The sequence below is a fragment of the Fusarium musae genome, chromosome 10 (genome assembly GCF_019915245.1).
Source record: "Fusarium musae strain F31 chromosome 10, whole genome shotgun sequence".
Taxonomy (NCBI): Eukaryota; Fungi; Ascomycota; class Sordariomycetes; order Hypocreales; family Nectriaceae; genus Fusarium; species Fusarium musae.
Genome location: NC_058396.1, coordinates 50,709 through 73,707, shown reverse-complemented (window position 1 = coordinate 73,707; position 22,999 = coordinate 50,709). Strand labels below are relative to the sequence as shown.

The 22,999-nt window shown below is 47.1% G+C and overlaps 9 protein-coding genes across 9 annotated transcripts; 6 read left to right on the top strand and 3 right to left on the bottom strand.

Annotated features, from left to right (window-relative positions):
* Positions 1-2,106: 2,106 nt before the first annotated feature.
* On the top strand, positions 2,107-3,618 carry J7337_012160 (uncharacterized protein; the record flags this gene model as incomplete). The annotated part of the gene is made up of 1 exon (XM_044829690.1): positions 2,107-3,618. The coding sequence occupies one exon, from the start codon at positions 2,107-2,109 to the stop codon at positions 3,616-3,618; it is 1,512 nt and encodes a 503-aa protein (XP_044674606.1).
* Positions 3,619-4,166: 548 nt separating this feature from the next.
* J7337_012159 (uncharacterized protein) lies at positions 4,167-5,231 on the top strand (the record flags this gene model as incomplete). The annotated part of the gene is made up of 1 exon (XM_044829689.1): positions 4,167-5,231. The coding sequence occupies one exon, from the start codon at positions 4,167-4,169 to the stop codon at positions 5,229-5,231; it is 1,065 nt and encodes a 354-aa protein (XP_044674605.1).
* Positions 5,232-6,261: 1,030 nt separating this feature from the next.
* On the top strand, positions 6,262-7,809 carry J7337_012158 (uncharacterized protein; the record flags this gene model as incomplete). Its single annotated transcript, XM_044829688.1, has 3 exons — positions 6,262-6,289; positions 6,345-6,766; positions 6,817-7,809. 3 exons carry the CDS (start codon positions 6,262-6,264, stop codon positions 7,807-7,809), a joined length of 1,443 nt encoding a protein of 480 aa, XP_044674604.1.
* A 2,309-nt stretch (positions 7,810-10,118) lies between these two features.
* J7337_012157 (uncharacterized protein) lies at positions 10,119-10,561 on the top strand (the record flags this gene model as incomplete). The annotated part of the gene is made up of 2 exons (XM_044829687.1): positions 10,119-10,342; positions 10,399-10,561. 2 exons carry the CDS (start codon positions 10,119-10,121, stop codon positions 10,559-10,561), a joined length of 387 nt encoding a protein of 128 aa, XP_044674603.1.
* Positions 10,562-10,836: 275 nt separating this feature from the next.
* On the bottom strand, positions 10,837-11,859 carry J7337_012156 (uncharacterized protein; the record flags this gene model as incomplete). The annotated part of the gene is made up of 1 exon (XM_044829686.1): positions 10,837-11,859. One exon carries the CDS (start codon positions 11,857-11,859, stop codon positions 10,837-10,839), a length of 1,023 nt encoding a protein of 340 aa, XP_044674602.1.
* Positions 11,860-13,574: 1,715 nt separating this feature from the next.
* On the top strand, positions 13,575-14,834 carry J7337_012155 (uncharacterized protein; the record flags this gene model as incomplete). The annotated part of the gene is made up of 1 exon (XM_044829685.1): positions 13,575-14,834. The coding sequence occupies one exon, from the start codon at positions 13,575-13,577 to the stop codon at positions 14,832-14,834; it is 1,260 nt and encodes a 419-aa protein (XP_044674601.1).
* Positions 14,835-15,285: 451 nt separating this feature from the next.
* J7337_012154 (uncharacterized protein) lies at positions 15,286-16,095 on the bottom strand (the record flags this gene model as incomplete). Its single annotated transcript, XM_044829684.1, has 3 exons — positions 15,286-15,318; positions 15,369-15,930; positions 15,998-16,095. 3 exons carry the CDS (start codon positions 16,093-16,095, stop codon positions 15,286-15,288), a joined length of 693 nt encoding a protein of 230 aa, XP_044674600.1.
* A 3,507-nt stretch (positions 16,096-19,602) lies between these two features.
* Positions 19,603-21,360, top strand: J7337_012153 (uncharacterized protein; the record flags this gene model as incomplete). Its single annotated transcript, XM_044829683.1, has 1 exon — positions 19,603-21,360. One exon carries the CDS (start codon positions 19,603-19,605, stop codon positions 21,358-21,360), a length of 1,758 nt encoding a protein of 585 aa, XP_044674599.1.
* A 247-nt stretch (positions 21,361-21,607) lies between these two features.
* On the bottom strand, positions 21,608-22,481 carry J7337_012152 (uncharacterized protein; the record flags this gene model as incomplete). Its single annotated transcript, XM_044829682.1, has 2 exons — positions 21,608-22,209; positions 22,430-22,481. 2 exons carry the CDS (start codon positions 22,479-22,481, stop codon positions 21,608-21,610), a joined length of 654 nt encoding a protein of 217 aa, XP_044674598.1.
* Between the last annotated feature and the right edge of the window lie 518 nt (positions 22,482-22,999).

Sequence of the window (22,999 nt, the reverse complement as noted above, 5' to 3'; positions counted from 1 at the left end):
CTCACAAGAGCTTGAGGGATCTCGGTGTAGTCGCTTCAGGTATTGCTAAAACTGGAGCTTCCATACTAGCGAGCCACGTTAAGTCACTGAGGTTCTAGATGCTTGCTTTTAGCTGCTTCTGAAGTTGCTAAATCGTATTCCTTGGGTTCAAGGTTTGCTCAGTCAGGCAAGAGTGAATGCAAGGTTTCAGCCACAGGTCTCAACAGTAAATAGTATATCTACTATAATGGAACTAAAGAGACTCAATACACTTAGATTAGAGAGACAGTGTTAGTTGTTACAGAATGGCCACCCAGTTCGCAACATTCCTATCAGAGCCAATGATGGGCTCCGAAGCCTCGTATAACCATGACACGTTTTTGTGAATCAGGGTCCTCGAAGCCTCCACTTATTGTTATAGTAGTTCGGTGAGGCAAGTGAAGCACGTCTCTCAAGGTTGACTTGTTCTTGTAACCATTGTCGAAAGCTTCTATGTCGTATTAGTTATTGGTGGTTTGTCTAGAGTTACAGAAGGGTGAAACTTACTTCAGGCAGATGGAATCTTAACATTTATATGTGGCTGGAAATGGAGAGCCTGACCCTCCAGGGATACCCTTCTTAGACCGACAGGTTGCCTTGCAACATGGGTTGGTTGAAGGACAGTTGGCGTTTATGCCGCCTAGCAAGGTAGCGGTGGATGGGCAGTAGCACGCACAGTCTCTCTTTTCAACAGGAGTCGCCATGCCGAATGACATGTACAGAGTACAAGCAACGAGGAAGGACTTGATCTGCATATTGGTGATGTTGGTGGTTGAGAATATTGGTGGTTAATAAGATGAGAAGGTGTTTTGTGTCTGTTTCTTTAATTCATTGAGGACACACTGCAACCTTTTATAGATAGGCCAGATTCGTGTTTCTACACCAACACAGCATCTCTCAATGATTATGGTCTAGTCTTATTGTAGAGAACTGGCGTTCGTATTAACAAGCCACATACACTAAGTGAGGATCTAGATCCTCAGGTTTAACGCTTTCTGGTCATTTAAGATATGGCCTTTAGTACATCACCTTTCCCATGTAAATTGGAACTCATGGGTATTAATCATGACATGGACCTCTAAACGTCTCTAAGGAACGTTCCGAAACCCAGTTGCCTACTCATAGCTCGATGTCTGGTATTTGGCTACCTGCAATTTGCCAAATTGGCAAATACACAATACCCAGGGCCACGACCCGTGACCCTAACAAGCGGTGAGGCCTCCATTTTGGCTTGATCCACTGAAAGCCACGCGATTGAGTAGGAATCGGTTGATTCCACTCTCGATGTGTCTTATCTTAGTAAAAGCAAGAGTTGTTGTCCAGATCAAATAAAGACCTCATTTGGGTCAGCCACTTTTACATTTTCTGCCAATATATCAGATTCCAACCAACCGGAATCACTTCAGCGCTCTTTAGTATGTCATGGTACCAGTAGTTCGGGATACTGTCTTGTAAATTTGGGGTCTGTGGCCATCTCCAGGGTTAGTAACTGCCAAGCCCAGCGCTCTAATAGGCTGGCTAAGTTTCTGAAACTGCATAGACATTTTCAGCCAGCCACTTTCTCATCTGCCTTACATTTAGTATGCAATGTCACCAATGTTTTGGGACTATATCTTGTGCATGTGGGTCTGGACTCATTTTCAGATTGACTGAATGCCAAGCCCAACGTTCCAATAAGACCCTATCGACTGTTATATGCCGCTAAAAACAGGCTGGCTAGATAACCCAAAGTATATGCATATTTTCAGCCAGCCATTTCGCTCACTGATTTACATTAACCAACTTACTAACGGTGTTCTTGTTCTTTTTGGCGATTTCATGAGAAGTGCTTAATGAAATCTCGATGAATTGACATCACTGCGGTGATACACCAACATGATTGGCTACTCGGCTATTGGATTGAGGAGACGCCGGTTAAGGGCGCGAGCGACAAGTTCCTCCATCAACCCTTCGGTCTTCATTCAATCAAGCCATTCAGCCATTCTAGACATAGGTTCACTTGCTACTATTAACTTGGGTTTCGTTACCGATTGACCAGATTTTACTAGTCTTCGCATTCAAGCCATTACTCCGCCACATCCCGCTACCATGCCGACACCGGAGCAAACCTCAGAAATGAGCAACATTCACATACCCAATGAAGACAAGGCCTTGCAAAGCATTGATCGAACAAAATACTCTGCAGGTGATGTCTTGAAGGAGGTCTGGACCGGTATTGATCTGCCCGAAACCGCTTTGACAGCTATAAGGCTTCCTGGCGAAGAAGGTCCGGCTATTCCATCGTCATTCAAGATCGGAATCCTCGGACAAGCCTCTATCGGTCTATCTGCACTGGCGGCTGCTCAGATTCATGCACTACGGAATAGAACCCCCGTTCGTACAGTCACGGTGCCGCTTGAACATGCAGTCGTGGAGTACACATGTGAAAGACTGTATACGGTTTCCGGCGAGCTTGCTTCCCCAGCAGGGGCCGCTATCGGTGGATTGCATAAAACCTCGGATGGCTACGTTCGGATCCATGACGGGTTTCCAAACCATGTTCAAGGGACCCTTGACTTGCTTGGCTTGAAGTCGGGTGCGACTCGACAACAGGTGTCTGAGCAGACTGCGGATTGGGCGAGCATTGACTTGGAGAACTGCGGAACAGCAGAGGGTGAAGTCGCGATTTATGCTCTGCGCTCATATCGTCAGTGGGATAAGCTCCCTCAGTCGAGGGCCATCAGCAACTTTCCTATTAGCCTCAAGCAGCTGTCCAAGTCACCTCCTACTGGCATGCCAAGTAGGATGCAGCCTGGGAATCTCAAGTGCCTACAAGGTCTTCGGGTTGTTGAAATGAGTCGGGTGATTGCTGCTCCGTTATGCGGCAAGACCTTGGCGGCCCATGGAGCTGAGGTCATTTGGGTGACTTCACCAACGCTTCCAGATCTGCCGAGGGTCGATCGGGAGTTTGGACGCGGCAAAAAGACTGTCCAACTCGACATACACAACTCTGAGGATCGGAAGCAGCTTCTCAGCCTTCTTAAGGACTGCGATGTGTTCATTCAAGGTTACCGGCCTGGGAGTCTTGCTTCATATGGTCTATCTCAAGATGAATTGAGAAAGATCAACCCAAACATCGTCGTAGCCAACATGTCTGCTTTTGGTCCTGAGGGTCCATGGTCAGGCCGTCGTGGATTTGACTCGCTTGTGCAGACATGCTCAGGTATGAATGTCTCTGAAGCTGAACACGCTGGAAAGGGAGAACCTGCTCGGCCGACACCTTGTCAAGCCCTCGACCATTCAGGCGGATACATGCTTGCAGTTGGCGTCATGGCTGCTCTCTATCATCGTGCCGTCAACGGCGGTTCGTGGAGGGTAGATGTTTCGTTGGCGGGCATGATGAAGTATTTGAGGAGCCTGGGACAATATCCTGGCGCCAGTGGGTTTCAAGCGAAGGACTTTGATAAGCCTGAAGACGTGCCTGGGGAGTATTTTGAGGTCCAGGAGACAGTGTTCGGCACCATGAAGTCCATCAGGCATAGTGCCACTATTGAGGGTCTAGGGGTTGGCTGGGAAATTATGCCAAAGCCACTTGGCTCAGATAAGCCGGCATGGGATTAGAATAGTGTCGCCACTCACTCATTGCTTGATAATGTTCCAGAAGACTTTTCTACCTTGTGATGCGTAGTGCGTTGCTTCCCCCGTGAATTGATCCACGTTATTCGCGACAGATGTATTGCAATGAAGGAAAACCTCTGCACGGGAGAAAGCCTGCATCTGGCCATTAGCTAGGTTCTCTCTGCCGGAATAAGCTCTCAGCCACAAGCCTCAAATGCAAATAACACTTCTAGCCCACAACTTCTGGCCATTAGCATTGACCTTGACTGAAGATTATTCGATAGTGCATTATAGCGTGGAGACTTGCTCCTGGTTCAGGCTTATCTGACCGAGGCTATTGGTGGCAGTTAGCGATAACCCCATTCAAAATTGCGGTGCATATCACTCCAAGGGAGTCTAGACTTTCAGCTGAACAGCCACGTAATTTGCGTCAATCCACGAACAAAAAGACATGGCTTCCCTCTTGTTTGCGTTTTGTCTCAGATTCAGTTTCTCAACTTAGTCGTTCTTTTGTGCCTTTGGGCAGATTCCATTCTTTACTATCAATCATTATGGTTCAATCAAAACGCATTGTGGCTGCTCTGGCCTACCTCATCAATATTGGCGTGAGCGGTAGCCCATGCAAGCCACACAACCCGACTGCTACAACTGAGACAGCTTCTTTTGTTACTTCTCAATCAACAGTATCAGGATCATCTACCATACTACCGTCTGCTACCAAGACCGGGTCGGTTACGGAATCCACTGTTTTAATCGAGTCCACCGCTGCCATCGACACTACTACTGTTATCGAGGCTTCAACGACCGGTTTCTCTTCAACAATCGAGACAACAACTACCGCTGTAGCCACCACGTCTTCTGCTGCTGCCGAGATCCCTTGCGCCAACCAAATCTATCGTGGCAACGCTTTGAGTCGTGGCTACAAAGAAACTGAAGCCGCCAGTGAGCAGGAATGCTGGGAGAACTGTGTTGATGACGAGAACTGCAACTCTTGGTTCTACCTTACAGCAGGTGCTTGCAACCTGTACACAGATACCTTGTCTCAGTTCAGCACCCCTTCTAACGAAGAGGGTCTCCTGATTGGATCGCGCAACTGCTCTCCTCGAGACTATGAAGAGTGTAATGATAACATTGGCTTTGGTTGGATCGATAAACAGCCTGATGATCATACCAGCAACGTCCTACTCGAAACCGACTGTGCTCATCTGTGCATGAAGAACGGCCTTTGCGATGTTTGGCAATACGACAGTCTCTCGCAGACTTGCAACATGTTCTCTGGTTCCTTTTCCGACATAGCCACTCTAGACTCTGAAGGTACAGCAATCGGCAGAAAGATGCTCATCGGTGCACGAAGCTGCTCTTCTGACTTCTTTAAACCTGTACTTGGGGCATGTAATGGGGAGATGGCATGGGGTAATAATTGGCCACAACCTTACAGATCTTTCAATCAGTACAGCACTGTTGCTACATGTGCGCGAGCCTGCTCGATTGACCCCATGTGCTTATCTTGGTATGTTTGGGATGGTCACGGGGATTGTGAATTCTCGCAGCTTGTTCTCTGGAGAGATGCAACCGATATCGCTACTGCAGGCTCTCGAAACTGTGGTGTTCCTTGAGGTCTTCCAGTCATTCTATGACTCTTGGCCCGGGGAATTCGTTGAGATAAAATTTCTTATTCGTAGGCATGCCTTTTCCATAGTGATGCCTCCCGATGTACTGTACTGTATTTATTATATAATCTTAATTGAGTATCATCATCACCAAATGAAGGATCAAACCAGACGCCCGATAAATATGTGTGGAGGCTCGATCTTGCTCGTGGAAGAGTGGTTGGAAAAAGATATCCAAAGTATCTAGCATAGACCCTTGTACTATAAGTATAATCGATTGTGATCCAAATATTATTGGATAAAGAGGAATGACGCCTCTGCTGACTTCACAGCGTTTGCTGGCAGGTCATAATCGATCCGAGTACAAGATATCGTAGGAGAAAGCAGGAACCTTCATCATCACTCGATCTTTGGTAAGATTAGAAGTAGATGCTGAGGCTGTGTTCAAATCCTTTATCTCGGGCTGCTTTCGCACTTTTTCTTATCGTTCTCACTGGGTGCGAATGCGAGACTGTCCCTTGGTGTAACTACCGGTAATGGTGATTCACCTTCTATTTTAGCCGCTTTTCTCTCGAATCTCACTGGGCCAGCATTGTGACAGGGATCTTGCATCGCCTCCTCCCGCTCTGGTACATCGTATTGTAGCATTGCAAGTCTTGACTTTCCAGCCTAAAAGGCGCGTGCATCCGCGGTCTCATTAGCACCATTTTTATCAGGATCTAGAACTGGCGGCAATGCAATGATACGTCACATCTTAACGCTCGGCTCCTGGGCTCCAACCTCAAGTCAGCGGATAAATAATGTTCCTTGTATATATGCTGCATGCCTCAGCATCCCCAATCTGTCTTTGGGAAAGCTGGAGTGAGCATTAGTTGATTCAATCGGACTCGCATCAGCCATGGTTAATACTGGAAAACCTAGCCGTGGGTGCGCGACTTGCAAGAAGCGGAAAATAAAGGTAAACATATATAGGCAGATATCTCGACATTATTGATAGCGTCTCTAACGTGAAGCAGTGCGATGAACTGACACCATCATGCACGCAGTGCAAAACAGCTGGATGGGTATGTCCAGGGCCGTCCAAGAGTAAATTGTTCTTCCGCAACCAAAGCGCTGCAGATCTTGCCAGAAAGAATGCCGCGCTGATTGCAGCAACCTCAAGCTCTGCGGCGACCCCAGGCTCTGAGGTATGGAAACGACCTGTATCTCCTCCAGCACGGGACAGAGCTACTACTTTCTTCATGCGGCAGTACGTTTTCGATATGGCTAGCGCAGGAGGAACCTTGCCTTTACGGGACAATCATGAATTTCTCCCAGGGCTCATACGCAATCAACAGTCCTCGTTCGGGCTTCTCAGCACAACAGTAGCGGCTGCGGGGTTTGCTGCTCTTTCGAATGCAGGCAACGTGTCAGAATGGCGGGCAGAAGCCTTCCGTCTCTATGATAGTGCCATTCGTCAGTTGCAGGTCGCCCTGCAGGATCCTGTTCAGAGAGTGTCTGATGAAACGCTCGGTGCAGTACTGCTCATGGGAACCTTCGAGGTGCGGCCTCGCTTATCTCAGTTCGAGTTTTACATACTAATCTGTACTAGACTATTGCTTTTGCAGATACTGGCTCGCTGAAAGCGTTCAGCCAACACATTATTGCTGCAGCGAGATGCATCGAGTTGCGTGGGCCAGCCCAGTTCCAGACCGTGGTTGGTTTGAAGATGTTCATGCAGATGCGGCGCATCATGGTAAGACGGGTTTCCGCTTGTATTCCGCAGCTACTGACCCAGTATAAGATCACTACATGTCACCAGCTGCAGGAACCCATACCATTCGAGATCTCAAAGTGGTCGAGCTGGGCTGAAACGAGCCAGAACAGCGACCTTGTCCCTGTCAATCGCTTTTCCGAGATCAATGAGGCTCTAGCTAGTGTCCGTGCTGAGCTCAAGTACCAGCATATTACTGAACCAGCTGTGATTTCTGACAGACTTCTCAAGATCGATAAACTTTTCGAAGACTGGGCGCGAACGCTACCGCCAAGCTGGGTGTACAAGCCTTACAGATCTATCGGCCCTAACGGCGTGCCATCTAGTAGATATGACCTTCAGCACGACATGTACGCAGATCCATGGATAGCTTGCGTCTGGAATTGTTACCGCAACGTCAGGCTTTTGATTCACGAGTCCATTATTATAGCTACACTCAAACACGGCACTGTAGAGCAGAAAGAAGCATTGCAAAGCTCTGCCAAAGTTCTAGCCACGATGGCAGATGGAATCTGCCACAGCGTTGCATATCATCTTGGATACCGCGCTCAAGACGATGCGGTTGAGAGTTTTGCTCAGACAATGCACCTTAGCAGCAATCCGACTCCGGGAGGTTTCTTACTTATTTGGCCTCTATTCTTTGCTGGGATACAGAGAACCACTTCTGCGGATCAGAGGCAGTGGGTTGGTGCAATGATGAGAAGAATTGGGGTGCGGATGGGTCTACGGTTGGCTGTGTCAATGGCTGATTTGCTGTTGGAGACGGAGATACAGGATCTCTCGTTTTCGAATTGCGAGACATTTTTGATCGGCGAATGGTATCCGAGTTAGGCAAATAATACTTCTATTCTCAGTATCACTCTCTCACTGCTTCACTGCCTGGCTTCTGGGCACACATCTGCTGTGCTCTCCTCTGTCACATCGGCATAATTTGATGACGGCTTAGTGATTGCTCAGCATGTAACCATGTTACAGGGTTTCTGGTAGGGCTATGCAGTTGTCCAATGAGAATGGCACAGGACCGAACCCTTGCACGCTCGTAAGCCGATCACCCTGGTCATCTCAAGTGGAGAGCGTTGGTGACTTATCCAAGCTAAAGCTATATCTAGTTAGCCATGCGAGACAGCCAATCAGCATTGCAAATCTCCCATCTTTGTGGATCAATGCACAGCCCTGTAAAGAGTATCTGCCAAGAGTGTTTCCTCCTGTCAGATGTAAGGTTGACTTTTAGGATCAGTAGCTGCCTAAGCGGCCGCCGCGTACCTTGTCGTTGTTAGGGTATAGTTAAGGATCACCTCGGTCAGGTATTGATATCATTGGTCGATGCAACTGTTGGATGAGGACTCCGGGTAGAGGTTGATATTATTGGAAACTGATATGCCTGTAGCAGGTCTGATGATCCGCCAGACTAGATTCATAATGATTTCAAACTCATGCTGTCGATGACACGACAAACTCCGTCATATTTGGCTTTAGCTAAATAAAAGCTTTTACAGATCTGTTTCACTATCTAAAAAGAAACTAAAGTATCAGAGACTGCTAACCATGTTTAATAGAAAAGGATCATAGCAATCAGGCGGCATGCAGTAACGCAACAACATCCCTTGGACAGCAGTTCACGCCGATGAAAAATGAGCTATGGGATGGATATTGAGTATAATAGCCTGAATTCTTCGTCACCAGAGTCAAACCGATACTTTTCGGTGTTGGTATTCAAAGCCCCGAGGAGTATCCAACTCTACGATGGCATTTCGGTATTTAAACATCATCCTTGTATCAAGAAATCTCATCATGGTTCCTGGTGAAGGCAGAATGCGTCCAAGAGGCTAGATCAACGCAAGGTAGCCACGACTGTTTCTGTCTAGCGTCATGTATACTCGGAGTAGATTGGCCGCTCCGCAACGCTTACTGTTTTCTATGCCTAGCTGTGTCGTAACGATCCAGGATTTCGATCCCTGAGCGTCGATCCTTCTATAATGAAAATCCACGACTGTTTTCGCTTTATCACGCAGGCGCGTTTGAATGAATAAAATATAATTATCCGTGCATATTAATGCCCCAGAGATTGGCTTTAATTTAGGCGCATAACCTTAACTGAAGTCACAGGGATTTGTTCCTTTGGCCTTCCCTGTTTCATAACATTTGGGTGGAGGTCATGGACGAGCTTCTTCCTTTGAAACAGTTACACGACTTTAAAGTCGGGGCCTCAACGAGGATCCCATGCGAATGCGAAAGTGGCAGTGTTGTGTAGATCAGTGTTGGCAGTATAAGAATGGATGTGAAATCCTGATAAACTCTCTCTCGAAGTGATAGCGACAGAATTTCGATGTGCATATTCATCTGACTTCTGGTTCTGACCAAAATCCTTTTCCTATCTTTCTCTCCCAGCCTTTTAGCTAGCATCCATCACAATGAACAACACGGGGAACTTTGTCATATTTGGACCCAAGGCCAACTGTACTTTGGAAGTACGTATCTTCTCCTGGCTAATACCTACCTCTGAGCCAAGCCACAAAGGTTTTGATGCTAGCTACCGTTCTTCGCTAACGATCTTATCAGCTTTGTCCTATCGAGATGAGCGTCTATGGTTACCGGCCTTCTCTCCCTGCCAACATTACTTTTGCAGCTTTATTCACCTTGGCCGCATTCGCGCATGCTTACTTGGGCTTCAAATGGAAAACACCCTGGTTCATGTGGTGCATGATCCTGAGTTGCACACATGAAGTAACGGGCTATGTAGCGAGAATTATGCTCTGGGTCAATCCATGGAGTTTCGGTGCATTTATTACACAAATCAGTGAGTATTCCAACCAGTCGGTGACGAAAGGCTTCCTAACGCACTGCAGTTGCTATTACTCAGGCCCCTGTTTTCTATTGTGCCGCAATCTATGTCACCCTTGGCCAAAGGTATGCTTGTCCTTATGGAGGCAACGCCAATTGACTGACTCTTGCCCAGCATTGAGCATTACGGACCAGGCATCGCTCGATTTCCCACCAAATACTTTGCCTGGGTATTTGTACCTATGGATATAATCTCGTTAATCTTGCAAGGTACTGGCGGAGGTCTCTCAGCGTCCTCATCCGGTGCTAGTCAAGTCGGCGTTGATGTGGCTATGGCAGGCCTGATTCTACAAGTCATCATGCTGGTTGCATTCAGCCTCTTGTTCGGTGACTACATGTTTCGGTACCTACGGTCGAAGAAGTCCCTGAATCTCGGGTCCAGGGACAAGCTGTTCTTTGCCTTCCTCGCCATTGCCGTCCTTGCTACTTTGGCTCGTTGTGTCTTCCGTGCCGATGAGCTGAAGGAGGGTTACCAAGGGGAACTGATCAAGCATGAGGATTTATTCATTGCTTTGGAAGGAGTGTAAGTCTGGTATTTCTACTTGCCGATTTCCGTTCCGATACTCACTACATTTTCAGGTTGATCGTTGTGGCGGTCTTTTGCCTCTTCATCGCCCATCCTGGCTTCGTCTTTAACCGGCCAGCGAAGGTTTACTACTCTGTTGCTACTGGCACTGAAGCCACTGATGAGATGACTTATCGATCTAAGCTCACGGATCATGCCACCGAGTCGGAGAATTAGCGTTACGAAAGCGACCATGAGTATGAGTGCCAATGCTAGCATTTCTTATATAGTTTCAGTGGCATATCTCGATTGAGGAGTAGAATAGAATGGCGGTGGTTATATGACAGTATACTTATTGACATGATAATGATATTTGTCCAGGCTGGCGCTATTCCCCATAAGCCATTGGGAATTCTGGGCTTTAGAAAGGACTGTTTGCTATAATAGATATACCCTCCAGACCACTTTTCCAATTGTCCTTCATTTCTTTAAGTAGAAAGAGTCGGTTATTTCTATGAACGGACTTTCACAGCAACAATCTTGGCGCCCTCTGTCTTGGTTCCATCAACAGGCTTTGCAAGTGCACCTGATGTAGAAACATACAGAGTCTTTTCACCCTTCTTCCCATAACTAAATGCGGCAGCCGTCGAACCCGCAACCGTCATCTCGTGGATACCACCAACGACAGTTTTCCATTTCCCAGTTTTGACATCAATAAGGACGATCGAATTGTCAAAATTGGTGGCAGCATAGATATTGCCATTCTTGTCGAACTCGAAGTCATCGAAGAACCCAACACCGCTTGAAAGATCGGCGACGAGTTGAGGCTTGGCTCCCTTTTTGGGGTAACCCGCCGGCGTGATTGCAATGCGGTATATCTTGACAGCGTTGGAATTCGTGAAGTACAGGTAGTTGTCGCGGACCTTGATACCATTGATTCCGAAGGCACCAGCTGCGATAGGAGCCATCTCGGGGAACACAAATGCAGAATCGTCAAAGACACCCGTAGATAGGTCCAGGCGCCCGACGAACCCAGCGACGGAGTCAGACACCAGGACGGCATCAGACCTGCCTGGAATAGCCGCAACACCGTTGAGGAAAGCACTCTTCTTGGTCATGTCGCTGATCTTTCTGACCTTCACCTTAGGCTGGTGTCGTCGGTTGGGAAACTCGATAGCCCAAGCTTCAAAAGTTCCTGGCGTCAAGTGACTAAGAGCAGTCGCTTCACTTCCAACAGCAATGAAGGTCTCGGGCTTGCCAGGGCTCCTGGGTACCTCAGCGATACCAAGGAGTCCAGTGATGGAGGGGAACGTGACCAGCTCTTCAAGGCCAGACTTGCAGTCTGCTGGGTTAACGACAGTATAGACAGTGGCTGAGGGCCAGAGTTCCGTTGCCAAAAGGTCGCCATTGGAGCGCACGGCAACATTCTCCAGCCATGTGCCGAGAGGAAGTTGACCAATTGTCTTTGCAGTGAAGGACGAACCCAGAGCAACGGCTGGGAAGGCGATCAAGCCTAAGACAGAGTGAACCAACATGTTGCCACTTAATGAGAAGAAGAACTGCCGAGGTGATTCAGTTGTTATTCCTGTCTGATGGCGATAAAGCGATCTCATGGAAAGGCTGCAAGCTTTATAGATTCAATGTGACCCCCCGGTCTTTCAGCCGTAATAGTCATTGACTTCACACAATGTCGTGTAGATACCAAACGAGGCATGCATTATAGCCGAGATTTAGTCCCGAATCAATTCAGCAAGTTTGATTGGATCTAGATAATATTTCCATGGGAAGATGGCTGAACGTTCGTTGACTAAGTCTGACAAGCAATGCTGAATAATGGCGATTTGACTTTGTCAGCCAGCTTTGCGACATGCTGTTGGTCGCGAAATGATGTTACGGAGTCAATACTGCGGTTTGAGTCAATTAGCCCCTGCTCTTGGTCCAATTGGGGAGCTGCAAACGGCTTATTAATACCTTTAATAAGCACCTTCTACGGAGGTTGGGCCGAAAAGTTCTTGCCCAGAAGAACTTACGCCACAACCAAGGACCCTTGTCAGGTACTGTAAGGTACAAGAGCTCTAGATTATTATAGAGAGAACCTTCTATAATAGGCCTTATAGTAGCTAGCTGTGAATTTATTACTGCTTATATCCCCTATAATAAGATGATGATCAGCAGCTGACTTCTCGCTTAATGTACTTGATGTATCTTGAGATAAGTAGGCCCACTAGCCACAGTTCCTTTAAGCAAGGACTTTTCGGCCCATCCTCTGTACTGGGTATATAAGAGTTTGTGAATGTGCATAATCTGTATAGCTTACTCACGTGACAACTAATGCTTACAATCTGCAATTGCCCAACGCTCAGGGAGTAGAACACACGCGACCAGAGTTCAATTCCTAGTAAAAGGTAAATATATAATAGCTAGTTTTAGATTTATCTTTAATAGACATCGCATTACATCGCGTTGTCCTTTAAAGTTACTTAAATTTCTGTAATATGAAATCTCTCTCTAACCTTACTTTTATTCCCTGTTCGTGTTATTGAACAGTTTGTAGTCTTATATATAGCAATTACCTACTGGCCAATATCATTATACTAAAGTATACTTTTATTTTATGTTCTTGGACTTTTCGTAATTGCAACGTCTGCTCACTTCAGAAGGATATCGCGTTAGAATTCACAATCTAGAATAGACATTTCTGAAAGACTGCAGGCGATCAGACTTGTTAAATGACATTGAAAGGCAATTCTATAGGGTAACCTTCATCCCACTCGGTGCTGTTCGCCGAACTTTCCCGGACGAGTTCGCGTCGCGTCTAAACGCGACAGAACAGTATCACACGTGACCATCTGATACCGAGTTCAGCCGACAAATGGTCCGACGACTCCGGTTCAGCGCTCTTAGAATGATCGGAGTCTAGTCCCCTTCGGGATAGTCGAATCTCAGACTTGATGATTCACTCGACTCTGATTTGTTGGATGATTGCGTGAAAGGCACTGTTCAAGCAAATCCGCGGAAATCTCACAACGTCCCACTGTAAAAATGGAATCTTCAGAAAGCACGCTTTATCCTGGTATCTACCGATGGGGTTAAGGATGACAAAGTCAGGTTTCACGAACACGAACAATTGAAAATATGCCGTTATCCGCTGTATATATTAACATGACATGTCAGCGTTTCTCAACATCCCTCTGCTGGGATACGCAAGATCAGAAATTGATTCATTCTTCTTTCATACCAACTACTCATCATGTCGTTAACAACTTCCCAAGTTGACATTGTCAAGTCAACAGCTCCTGTACTCAAGATTCATGGAGAGACCATTACATCCTTGTTCTACAAGAACCTGATTGGTACCTACCCCGATCTCCGCAACATCTTCAACCTCAGCCATCAACACGACGGCGCCCAGGCCAAAGCTCTAGCTGGTGCTGTGCTTGCGTATGCCACCTATATTGATAAGCCAGAATTCTTGGCGTCCACGATCGAACGTATTGCTCAGAGACATGTCAGCCTCAAGGTCACGGAAGATCAATATGCTCTTGTTGGCGAGCAGCTTATCAAAGCCATTGGAGAAGTCCTTGGCGATGCCCTCACAGCTGAAATCGCTGATGCGTGGACGGCTGCGTATGGCCAACTAGCCAATATCTTTATCAACCGCGAGAAGCAGTTGTATCAAGAGGCCGGCGAGTGGGATGGCTGGAGGAAGTTCAAGATTTCCAAGCGCGAGAAGGAAGCAGATCTCATCACAAGCTTTTTTCTGGTCCCATCGGATGGAAAGACACCATTGCCTCCGTTCCGTCCTGGTCAGTATGTCAGCCTCCGAATCAATGTACCTGAGCTCGGAGGCGTCTTTCAATGTCGTCAGTACAGTATGAGTCAGGCACCTCACAGTGACTACTACCGAGTCAGCATCAAGAAGGAGAGTTTCACTCTGGAGGAAAAAGACGAACCCCTGCCGGGCACTGTCTCCAATCTCCTTCATAACCACTATCAGGTTGGAGAGGAGGTTGAGATGACATATCCTCGTGGCGAATTCTGGCTTGACATCGAGGATGATAGAAAGGCAAACGCACCTCTCATTTTAATATCGGCGGGGGTTGGTGTTACGCCTTTGATGTCGATGCTCGAGTCAGTTCTCAGCTCGCCTCGTTCGAAGATGGCAAACAGACCTATCCTCTGGCTCCACGCAGCTAGAACATCGCAACACATGGCTTTCCGCACACAGGTTCACAGTGTGTCGGCAGGCCGAGAGAACGTCGAGACTTTTATCTGGCTCAAGAACGTGTCACAAAACGACAAGAAGGGCGAAGACTATGATTTTGAGGGACGATTAGACCTCGATATTGTGTATCAAGTGAAGAAAGAAGAGTTGGAAAACAAGGAATCTCAGTTTTTTATTTGTGGACCTGCTTCTTGGATGATAGCAACAAGAGATAAGCTACAGAGTTTGGGGGTTGAGCACGAGCAAATTAACATGGAGCTCTTTGGAACTGGTAGTATCAATTAAAGAGGTGAGGGGACATATCTGGGTAATCAAATCAGGCCATGACAAACTCGAACGTAGAATTAGACAATTGACCGCTTAGACTTTTCCTCTCCAAGACACCCTCCCCAAGAGTCCCGAAGACAACAGACAACAGTAGGGTCTAAGGCCACATACACATCAGACTTGGAAAACAACTTTCTGAACCTTGGACTCATTGAACAATTCGTAACCTCGTACCGCATCTGAAAGAGGAAGAATGTTATCAAATAGGAAGCTGTACTTCATCAGTTCAAACCAGACTCCCTAGGCATATGCTTGACATAAGAGTATGCATACCTAAGAGAATCCTGTTCTTGCTTGAGAACTTCCATTGCCTCGGAAAAGATGCTTCTTACTGGGCACCGTCCCATTTGTAGACGGACATTTTTACTAAACTCATTTAGCTTTATTTACTGCAAGAAGAAGTTGGAGCTCACTTGTACGCATCACTGCCTGACCAAGGGATCTGTTACATGTTAGTATGATCCTTAGCTGGGATGGTATCATTATACATACCTCTGCGTTGTGGACACCAATGCTGCTGATAGCACCAAATGAGCGAACCAGGTCAAATGCAGTTCGAAGGGCAGGCGAGAGCCCGACCACTTCCACCACTATATCAGCGCCTCTGCCGTCAGTGACAGACTTTACGCGATCGATCATATCATCCCTGCTCTCCATGAAGTTGAGAGGCTCGGCACCAAGCTTCGCAGCCTGATCGAGTCTACTCTGAACACTATCCACAGCAAATAGATGCTTTGGCTTCAGCACTGCCGCAGCAACAATGGCGCATAGTCCAACGGGACCACAGCCAATCACTACGATAGTTGAATCTTGCAGATCTAGCTTCGGCATCATCTCAACACCGCTCTGGACACCGAAATACCCGGTGGGGAAGATATCAGCCATTAGGATAAGGGCCTGATCATGGATTCCTTCGGGGGCCTTGATCACAGTCCCGTCTGCGAACGGTACGCGGACAAATTCTGCTTGAGCTCCGTTAAGATTGGGAGAACCGAGGGCTTGGCTCTTGACGCATCGTGCAGAGCCACCGTTATGACAGTAGTAGCACTCGCCACTATATAGTGTGAGTGTTTGCTTATGAAAAGCTCCCGTTGCAAAAGTATTACTGCAGGGAGTCTTACCAAGAAGCTGTAAATGGGGAAACAACTTTATCTCCGATTCTTACGGTCTTGACCTCAGAGCCCAAAGCAACAACAGTCCCTGTGAATTCGTGGCCCATGATGAAGTCTGGCTCTGTTGGTTCAACGCCTCGGTACAAGTGTAGTTCTCTGCTACCTTGTTAGCCCTCTGTTTATGAGACGTTATCGTCAGGTGGTACACACGATCCACACAACGCTGTCATGTTGACTTTCACAATGATATCCTGAGAATTCTGGACTAGCAACAATCAGTGACGTTTAAACAAAATCCACCGCAGCATTCTCACCGTGGGGAACTGGTCTGTCCTGCACAGAGATCTTATATGGGCCATCGAAAACAACAGCCTTCATTACTTCTGAGGTTGCCATCGCGGTAGAATGGGAGGCTAATAGGTAGTGATAGTTTACGATCAAGAGGATGACAGTAATGAAGGCTTTAATATCAATCTAAGTATATATATTATTCTACTTATGCCGATAACCGGGACATTTAGATCTCCTTGGAAATTTCTTAACAATTTTGATCCAATCAGCAGCGCGCTTCATGGTCATGTGAGCGGACTTGTCCCTCGCTAAATATGGGAATAGAAGCAAGCACGAGTATGATTGGTCAAGATCAAGTAGATACCCACTATTCACGTGCTGTCTCTGCAATTCAAGCTCCGCGGAACTTCCATTCTCCGTCCGCAACCATGACCCAATCAACAACTCCAACCCAATGGCATCAGGAACTCAGATTCGCCAAACCCGTAGGGCGTGTGAGCCATGTCGGTAAGTTCAGAACTGCTGTGAAGAGAAACTGGTCAGCTGATATATAGATCAAGTCGTAAAAAGTCAAAGTGCACTGGAGAACGACCAGTTTGCTCATTTTGTGAGCGACTTCAACTTCCGTGCAAGTATGCAGCAAGGGGAAGCTCGTCGCAGGACAGCACCAACAAAGCCCAGAAATCTCAGAAGTTGTATGCTTCCGGCTCCCAATTCCAGAGTCTTTGCCTAATCGAAATATAGGAAATCCACCAAAGACAGGGTTCAGCTTCTTGAATCCCAAATAGCATCCTTATCTGAATTGGTTAGGCAAGTCAAAAGCCTCGTAGCGACGGATCTATAGATACTAACCAGTCTCCTGTTAGGTCGCGTACGAATAAAGAAGCTCAGGCTTCTGAGCTTTCGCAGCCTCTTCCTACAATATCCAACCCTGATGGAAATCCCCTCTCAACTAGGCAGGCTGTTCCTAATGAGCGACAAACTGTCTCCTTCTCAGAAGCTCAGTACGTCTCTCATTGTTGCTCATGTACCATACACCGCACTAATTCTGAGCTCAGATCTGACCTGCCACAAGATGTATTGACTCACTTTCTACAAGTCTATGGTCAGAAAGTGCACCTTCAACCTTTACCATTGTTTGACCTCGTTACCCTTGAAAGGAGACTCAGCAATGCCCCTAAATATTTTATTTATAGCTTCATAGCTCTTATGCTCGAGTTCACGACTCATGAATACTTCCGGAACGAACACGCAGAGGCGTCTAGCTATTACAGCCGTTCAGCAGCTACCACCATACAGAGTCTTGCTGCTGAAGGAAAGCACCAGGTTGAGATTGTTCAAGCTCTATGCATGATGGCACTGAGAGATATCGTAGGGAAGTGGGATTGAGTTTGTTTTGATGGATGTTACTAATAGTTCTACAGTGAGTGACTTACCCAGGGCATGGATGTCTATTGGCACAGCGACACGGCTAGAGAGTATCGGAAATCTGTGGAAGAGCAACTCAATCTCCAATCAGGAATCAGCAGAAGAGAATAGATGTTATTGGAGCATTTACATGATTGAGGCCGTCTTTTTTCCTCACATGCCACGAGCCCCAACCCATGACCCGACTCGAAAATATCCTCCAAGTGTCGAGCCTCCGCCACCAATTCCTCAAGATGTCAACGATTACAATGCACCGGACTTCGATAACGCCGTTGGCTCATCTGAGGACCTAGGAATCAACACGCATGCAGGGAGAATGACAGCAGTCTGGAGTCAAGTCGCTTGTCATCTCCATGAAATTAGACGTGGAGAGGTTCAAATACCCTGGCTGCCAGAGTCTACGTACTCTAAGCTCAATCTTGCTCTTTTTGAGTATGAGGCTCAATTCAACCAGAGGCACCTGATGAGGAGCCTTTTCCCTTTCAAAAGGACTCCGACTGAGATACAGGCATACCGCGAGTATTGGAATCCATGGTTGACCACGCATTTAGTATTACATGCGTCTCTCGCCTTGTTGAACCACCCTTTCATTCACTTGGTGGCTTTACGTCGAAATAAAGGTATGAGCCAGTCCAGGTTGTTCTTGCAACAGGTCGTGGACCAAGCTCTCTTTCACTCCGGATGGGTATTCTGGCTTGTTGGAATATTTGAAGATTTGAACATTGAGATATCCAACCCTCTCATCGGATTAGCTGTTGCAGCAACATCAACAATTCCCTGGCTCTACCAATTCGTGAAGAATGCCAAGGTTGCGTGCAAAGCCAGCCAGAATTTAGCCAAGGGACAGAGGTTGCTGCAGCGCCTGTCCAAGACTTGGCCATGCATGTCACATAAAGTATGTCCCTCCACTGAGAACCCGGTGTTTACTGACCGTGATCAGCTCGAAAGTCTACAACGACTCCAATCGCTTGTTATTGGAAAGTCACCTGAAGCCGGTGCTGCAGATACCACGATCAACTTTCCACCTTCTATGATATGGGAACTTCTAGAACCGATCATTCACAATACCAGACAATCCACAGGCCATTCTGATTTATCTACAGAGGGTCTCCCTTACGTCAGTATACACGTCACAACAGACTTCTTGCATCCTCTAGCGGATGACGAAGGTGATCAGGCCTTGGGTCACTTCAATTGGGAAGATAGCCTCATGTATGGGAATGACCTTTTGCAGGACAATTATCCGGCATCGCTTGTTCCCTTTGATTTCAATTTGACTTAGTCTCTCGTCGTGAGAATGGCTATTTTTGTATCTCGCAGGTGACAATAGTGAATGGGAGAGTTAGTAGTACCTGAATAAATTGGCATCGGGAGACGGCACTTAACAGTTCCGACCAGTTTACCAGGGCGGAATGTGCCGTGACCCATCACCTGTCGTATCATGCAACGATAGAGCTAGCGCAAGGTCAAAAAATTCCTACAAGCCTCGTGATTTGCGAAATGGCATGCAATGTCCATGCAAAGTCTACTAAGGGCGATGACGATTATTGCCGGTAACCCGATTATGACAATTCGCTTAGCTTATCTTGCAGCGCTATTTACTGTGACGTAGTCACGATCTTCTAGAAAGCGTCAGGTCGGCCCACTGTCAGAAGCTAATTACATGTGATGCTCCGGTTGGGCTACTAAAACCTCGGGCACTAACAAATCACCAACGGACTTCTCAACAATCAGATCATATCGTGGAAGAGACTTTGCTTGCGTCACGCAAGATGGAAATGAGGATAAATTGAAGGAATTGGCCATGGTTGGGAAAGTTATTCTTGATATAGTCATCACATATAAACTACACTATATTTCAATTTCAGATCCTAAACACCAATTCGCTATTCGCTATGTATTACAGCAAAGGCAATTATGAAGCCTTTGCGCGACCACTCAAGCCTGAAGGCATTGAGAACAAAACAGCATGGATTGTGGGCTCTGGCCTCGCCGGTCTCTCAACCGCCGCGTTCCTCGTGCGTGATGCTCAAATGCCTGGAAAAAACATCACCATCCTTGAAGAACTCAAGATCCCAGGCGGCGCATTAGATGGCATCAAGGAACCCGAGAAAGGGTTCGTCATCCGCGGTGGTCGCGAGATGGAATCTCACTTCGAGTGCCTCTGGGACCTGTTCCGTTCTGTTCCCTCGATTGAAGAGAAGGGAGCTAGTGTTCTTGATGAGTTTTATTGGCTCAACAAGAGAGATCCGAACTTCTCTCTCCAACGCGCGACGATCAATCAAGGTCAAGATGCAGAGACTGGGAAGTTGTTCACTCTGACCGAAAAGGCCCAGTCAGAGATGACAAGGCTTTTCCTTGCTACCAGAGCCGAAGTTGAAAACAAGCGTATTGACGAAGTTTTCAGCGACGACTTCTTCAAGAGCAACTTTTGGCTCTATTGGCAGACTATGTTTGCTTTCCAGACCTGGCACTCTGCTCTGGAGATGAAGCTATACCTCCATCGCTTTGTCAACCATATCAAAGGCATGCCTGATTTTTCGACCCTCAAATTCACAAAGTACAACCAGTATGAGTCCCTTGTACTGCCATTGCACAAGTGGCTTGAGGATCAGGGTGTCGTATTCCAGTACGGCACCGAGGTTCAAGATGTCGACTTCAACATTGAGGAGAACAAGAAGACTGCAACTTTTATTCATTGGATCAAAAACGGAGAGAAAGGCGGTCAGTCTCTCGGAGTCAATGACCTCGTCTTTATGACTATTGGCTCGTTGACGGAGAACTCTGGCTTGGGTGATCAAAATACCCCAGCTAAACTTCATGACGGTCCAGCTCCCGCCTGGGACTTGTGGCGCCGCATCGCAGCTAAAGACCCCTCTTTCGGCCGCCCAGAGGTTTTCTGCGACAATATCCCTGCGACAAAATGGATGTCAGCAACAGTTACGACTCTGGACAAACGTGTTCCCGAGTTTATCCAGAGAATCTGCAAGCGAGACCCATTCAGTGGAAAGGTCGTAACTGGAGGTATTGTCACAGTCCGGGATTCTAGCTGGATCATGAGCTGGACAGTGAATCGTCAGCCTCACTTCAAGAATCAGCCCAAGGATCAGATTGTGGTTTGGGTTTACGGCCTTCTTGTCGAGAAGAACGGCGACTACGTCAAGAAGCCCATGCAAGAGTGTACTGGCGAGGAGATCACCCAGGAGTGGCTATATCACATGGGAGTCCCAGAGAAGGACATCCCAGTTCTTGCGGCTGAAGGTGCTAAATGCGTTCCAGTAATGATGCCATATGTCACATCCTTCTTCATGCCACGAAAGGCCGGGGATCGTCCTGACATTGTTCCAGCTGGAGCAGAGAACTTTGCATTCCTTGGACAATTTTCCGAGACGACACGCGATACCATCTTTACTACAGAATACTCCGTTCGTACGGCCATGGAGTCGGTATATCAGCTTACTGGAGTGGATCGTGGTGTTCCAGAGGTATTTGGTTCTACTTACGATGTGAGAGTTTTACTTGATGCGATGTGTCAGTTACGAGACGGCAAGGAATTGGCGACGTGGCTGCCAGAACGCATTCGTAGGTTTCTTGTCAACAAGTTGGAAGGATCGCAGATTGGCCAGTTGATGCATGAGCATCACCTTATTTAAATAAGTATCATCTCTTAGAGTATATAGATTTATAGCAGTTGACTACTCTCCTTATTGAAATTTGGTTTCGAACTTGGAGGATGACTTCCCTTATAAGGTTTATCTAAGGCACTTGATAAGAAAGTGTTAGCGATATGCTAGGTTGGAATACGTCGTCTTGGGAATCCTTGATATACGTAATTTCTTAAAAACACAATTAATATCGATGCCTATATTAATACTTAAAACTCGTAATAGAAAAGAGTCCTCAGACCTTCGCCGTTAGCGATGTCGTGCTTTCTGTATCTCCGAAAGTTTGTCCCCTCTTGGCAGCCTTTAACTGTTCCAGCTGAAACCCCTGCTCGTTGTTTCCATCAGCAAAGCTAGACCCATTGGCGTCGCTCTCCTCCAGCGGGCGGCATCCGGTCCATAGACTAGCAATGACCTGCCTACACGCGGCTCGAGAGGTGTAATAGTAGATCAAGGCGTTCCAGAAGCCCTGCAGAGGGAGTACGAATGCGCTGACATATCCCAACTGTACCGACGACTTGCCGTCCACAAGAACGTACAGACGATTCGCGCTCGCAGGAATCCAAGTAACAAGCATCGCTGTGAAGAACAGAAGGGCGGTCTTAGCATATGACATAGCTGCCTCGTCACTCGGGCTGCGTCCTTTGCGATCTGAGTGCTGTGTTCTGATGTTGTTTTGCTCGGAAGAATTCGCTATGGGCTGCGTGCGACTAGTGTAAATACTTGCTGAATGAACTGGCGTTGGTCTTGTAGCGGATCCCAAAGATTGTTCGAAGCCAGGCAGAGCAGAATCTGATGTTGAAATGGTGATTTTCGTAGTTTTGGCAATGACCATAGGATCTGCAGTTTGCGGGACTTGGGATGAAGTGTTTCGCTCGTAAGAGTTCGAGAAGCTGTTCAAACGCTTCTTCCATTTATAGATAGTAATCCCAGTTCGGACGTATATAGAAAAGGCGATAAATATAATCAGCCTGGGATCGTGTCAGAACTGTTCAGTGAGTATGGCCAAGGAATATGTTACCATATCAGTCCATAAGTGGCTAGCTGCCAAGCATCCCACTCCACAGTGAGCCAACACCATAAGTTCGCATTCCCATATGCACGATGGCCATCTTTGTTCCTTACGAATATAAAGGTGATGCCTATAATGAACGGAATTCCGTAGCACAGACCGATGTGAAGTGGCTCTAATTTCCGCAGCCTAGTGGCGTCGAATCGGTGATAGAACGTGAGGTATACATTCGAGGCCATGGCTAGGGCCCAAAAGACGTCCGCAAACATGAATCTAGCAAATGATCAGCAAGTGAGCTGTAGTTCAGACCAGAACAGGACTTGCGTCTCGATTAGAAATGCTTGCGTTTGGCACCCAGCAGAATCTGGTTGATTGAGAAAGCTCTTGGACATGAGTGTAGCGACATTGCTCATCATGTTACCGAAAGACGCGTAGAAAAGCATCCTGCTGATGGGCTTATGAAACAACTTCGAAGAAGAGAAGGTGGCGATGATGAAGAGGGATCCAAGAAGGCTCGGTACTGAGCACGTGCGCTCTATAGCGCTGATAGCTGATGCTGCGGATGCGGTGACCATGGTGAGTAGCTAATGGATCACCAACTTCGCGAGAAGTCACGCG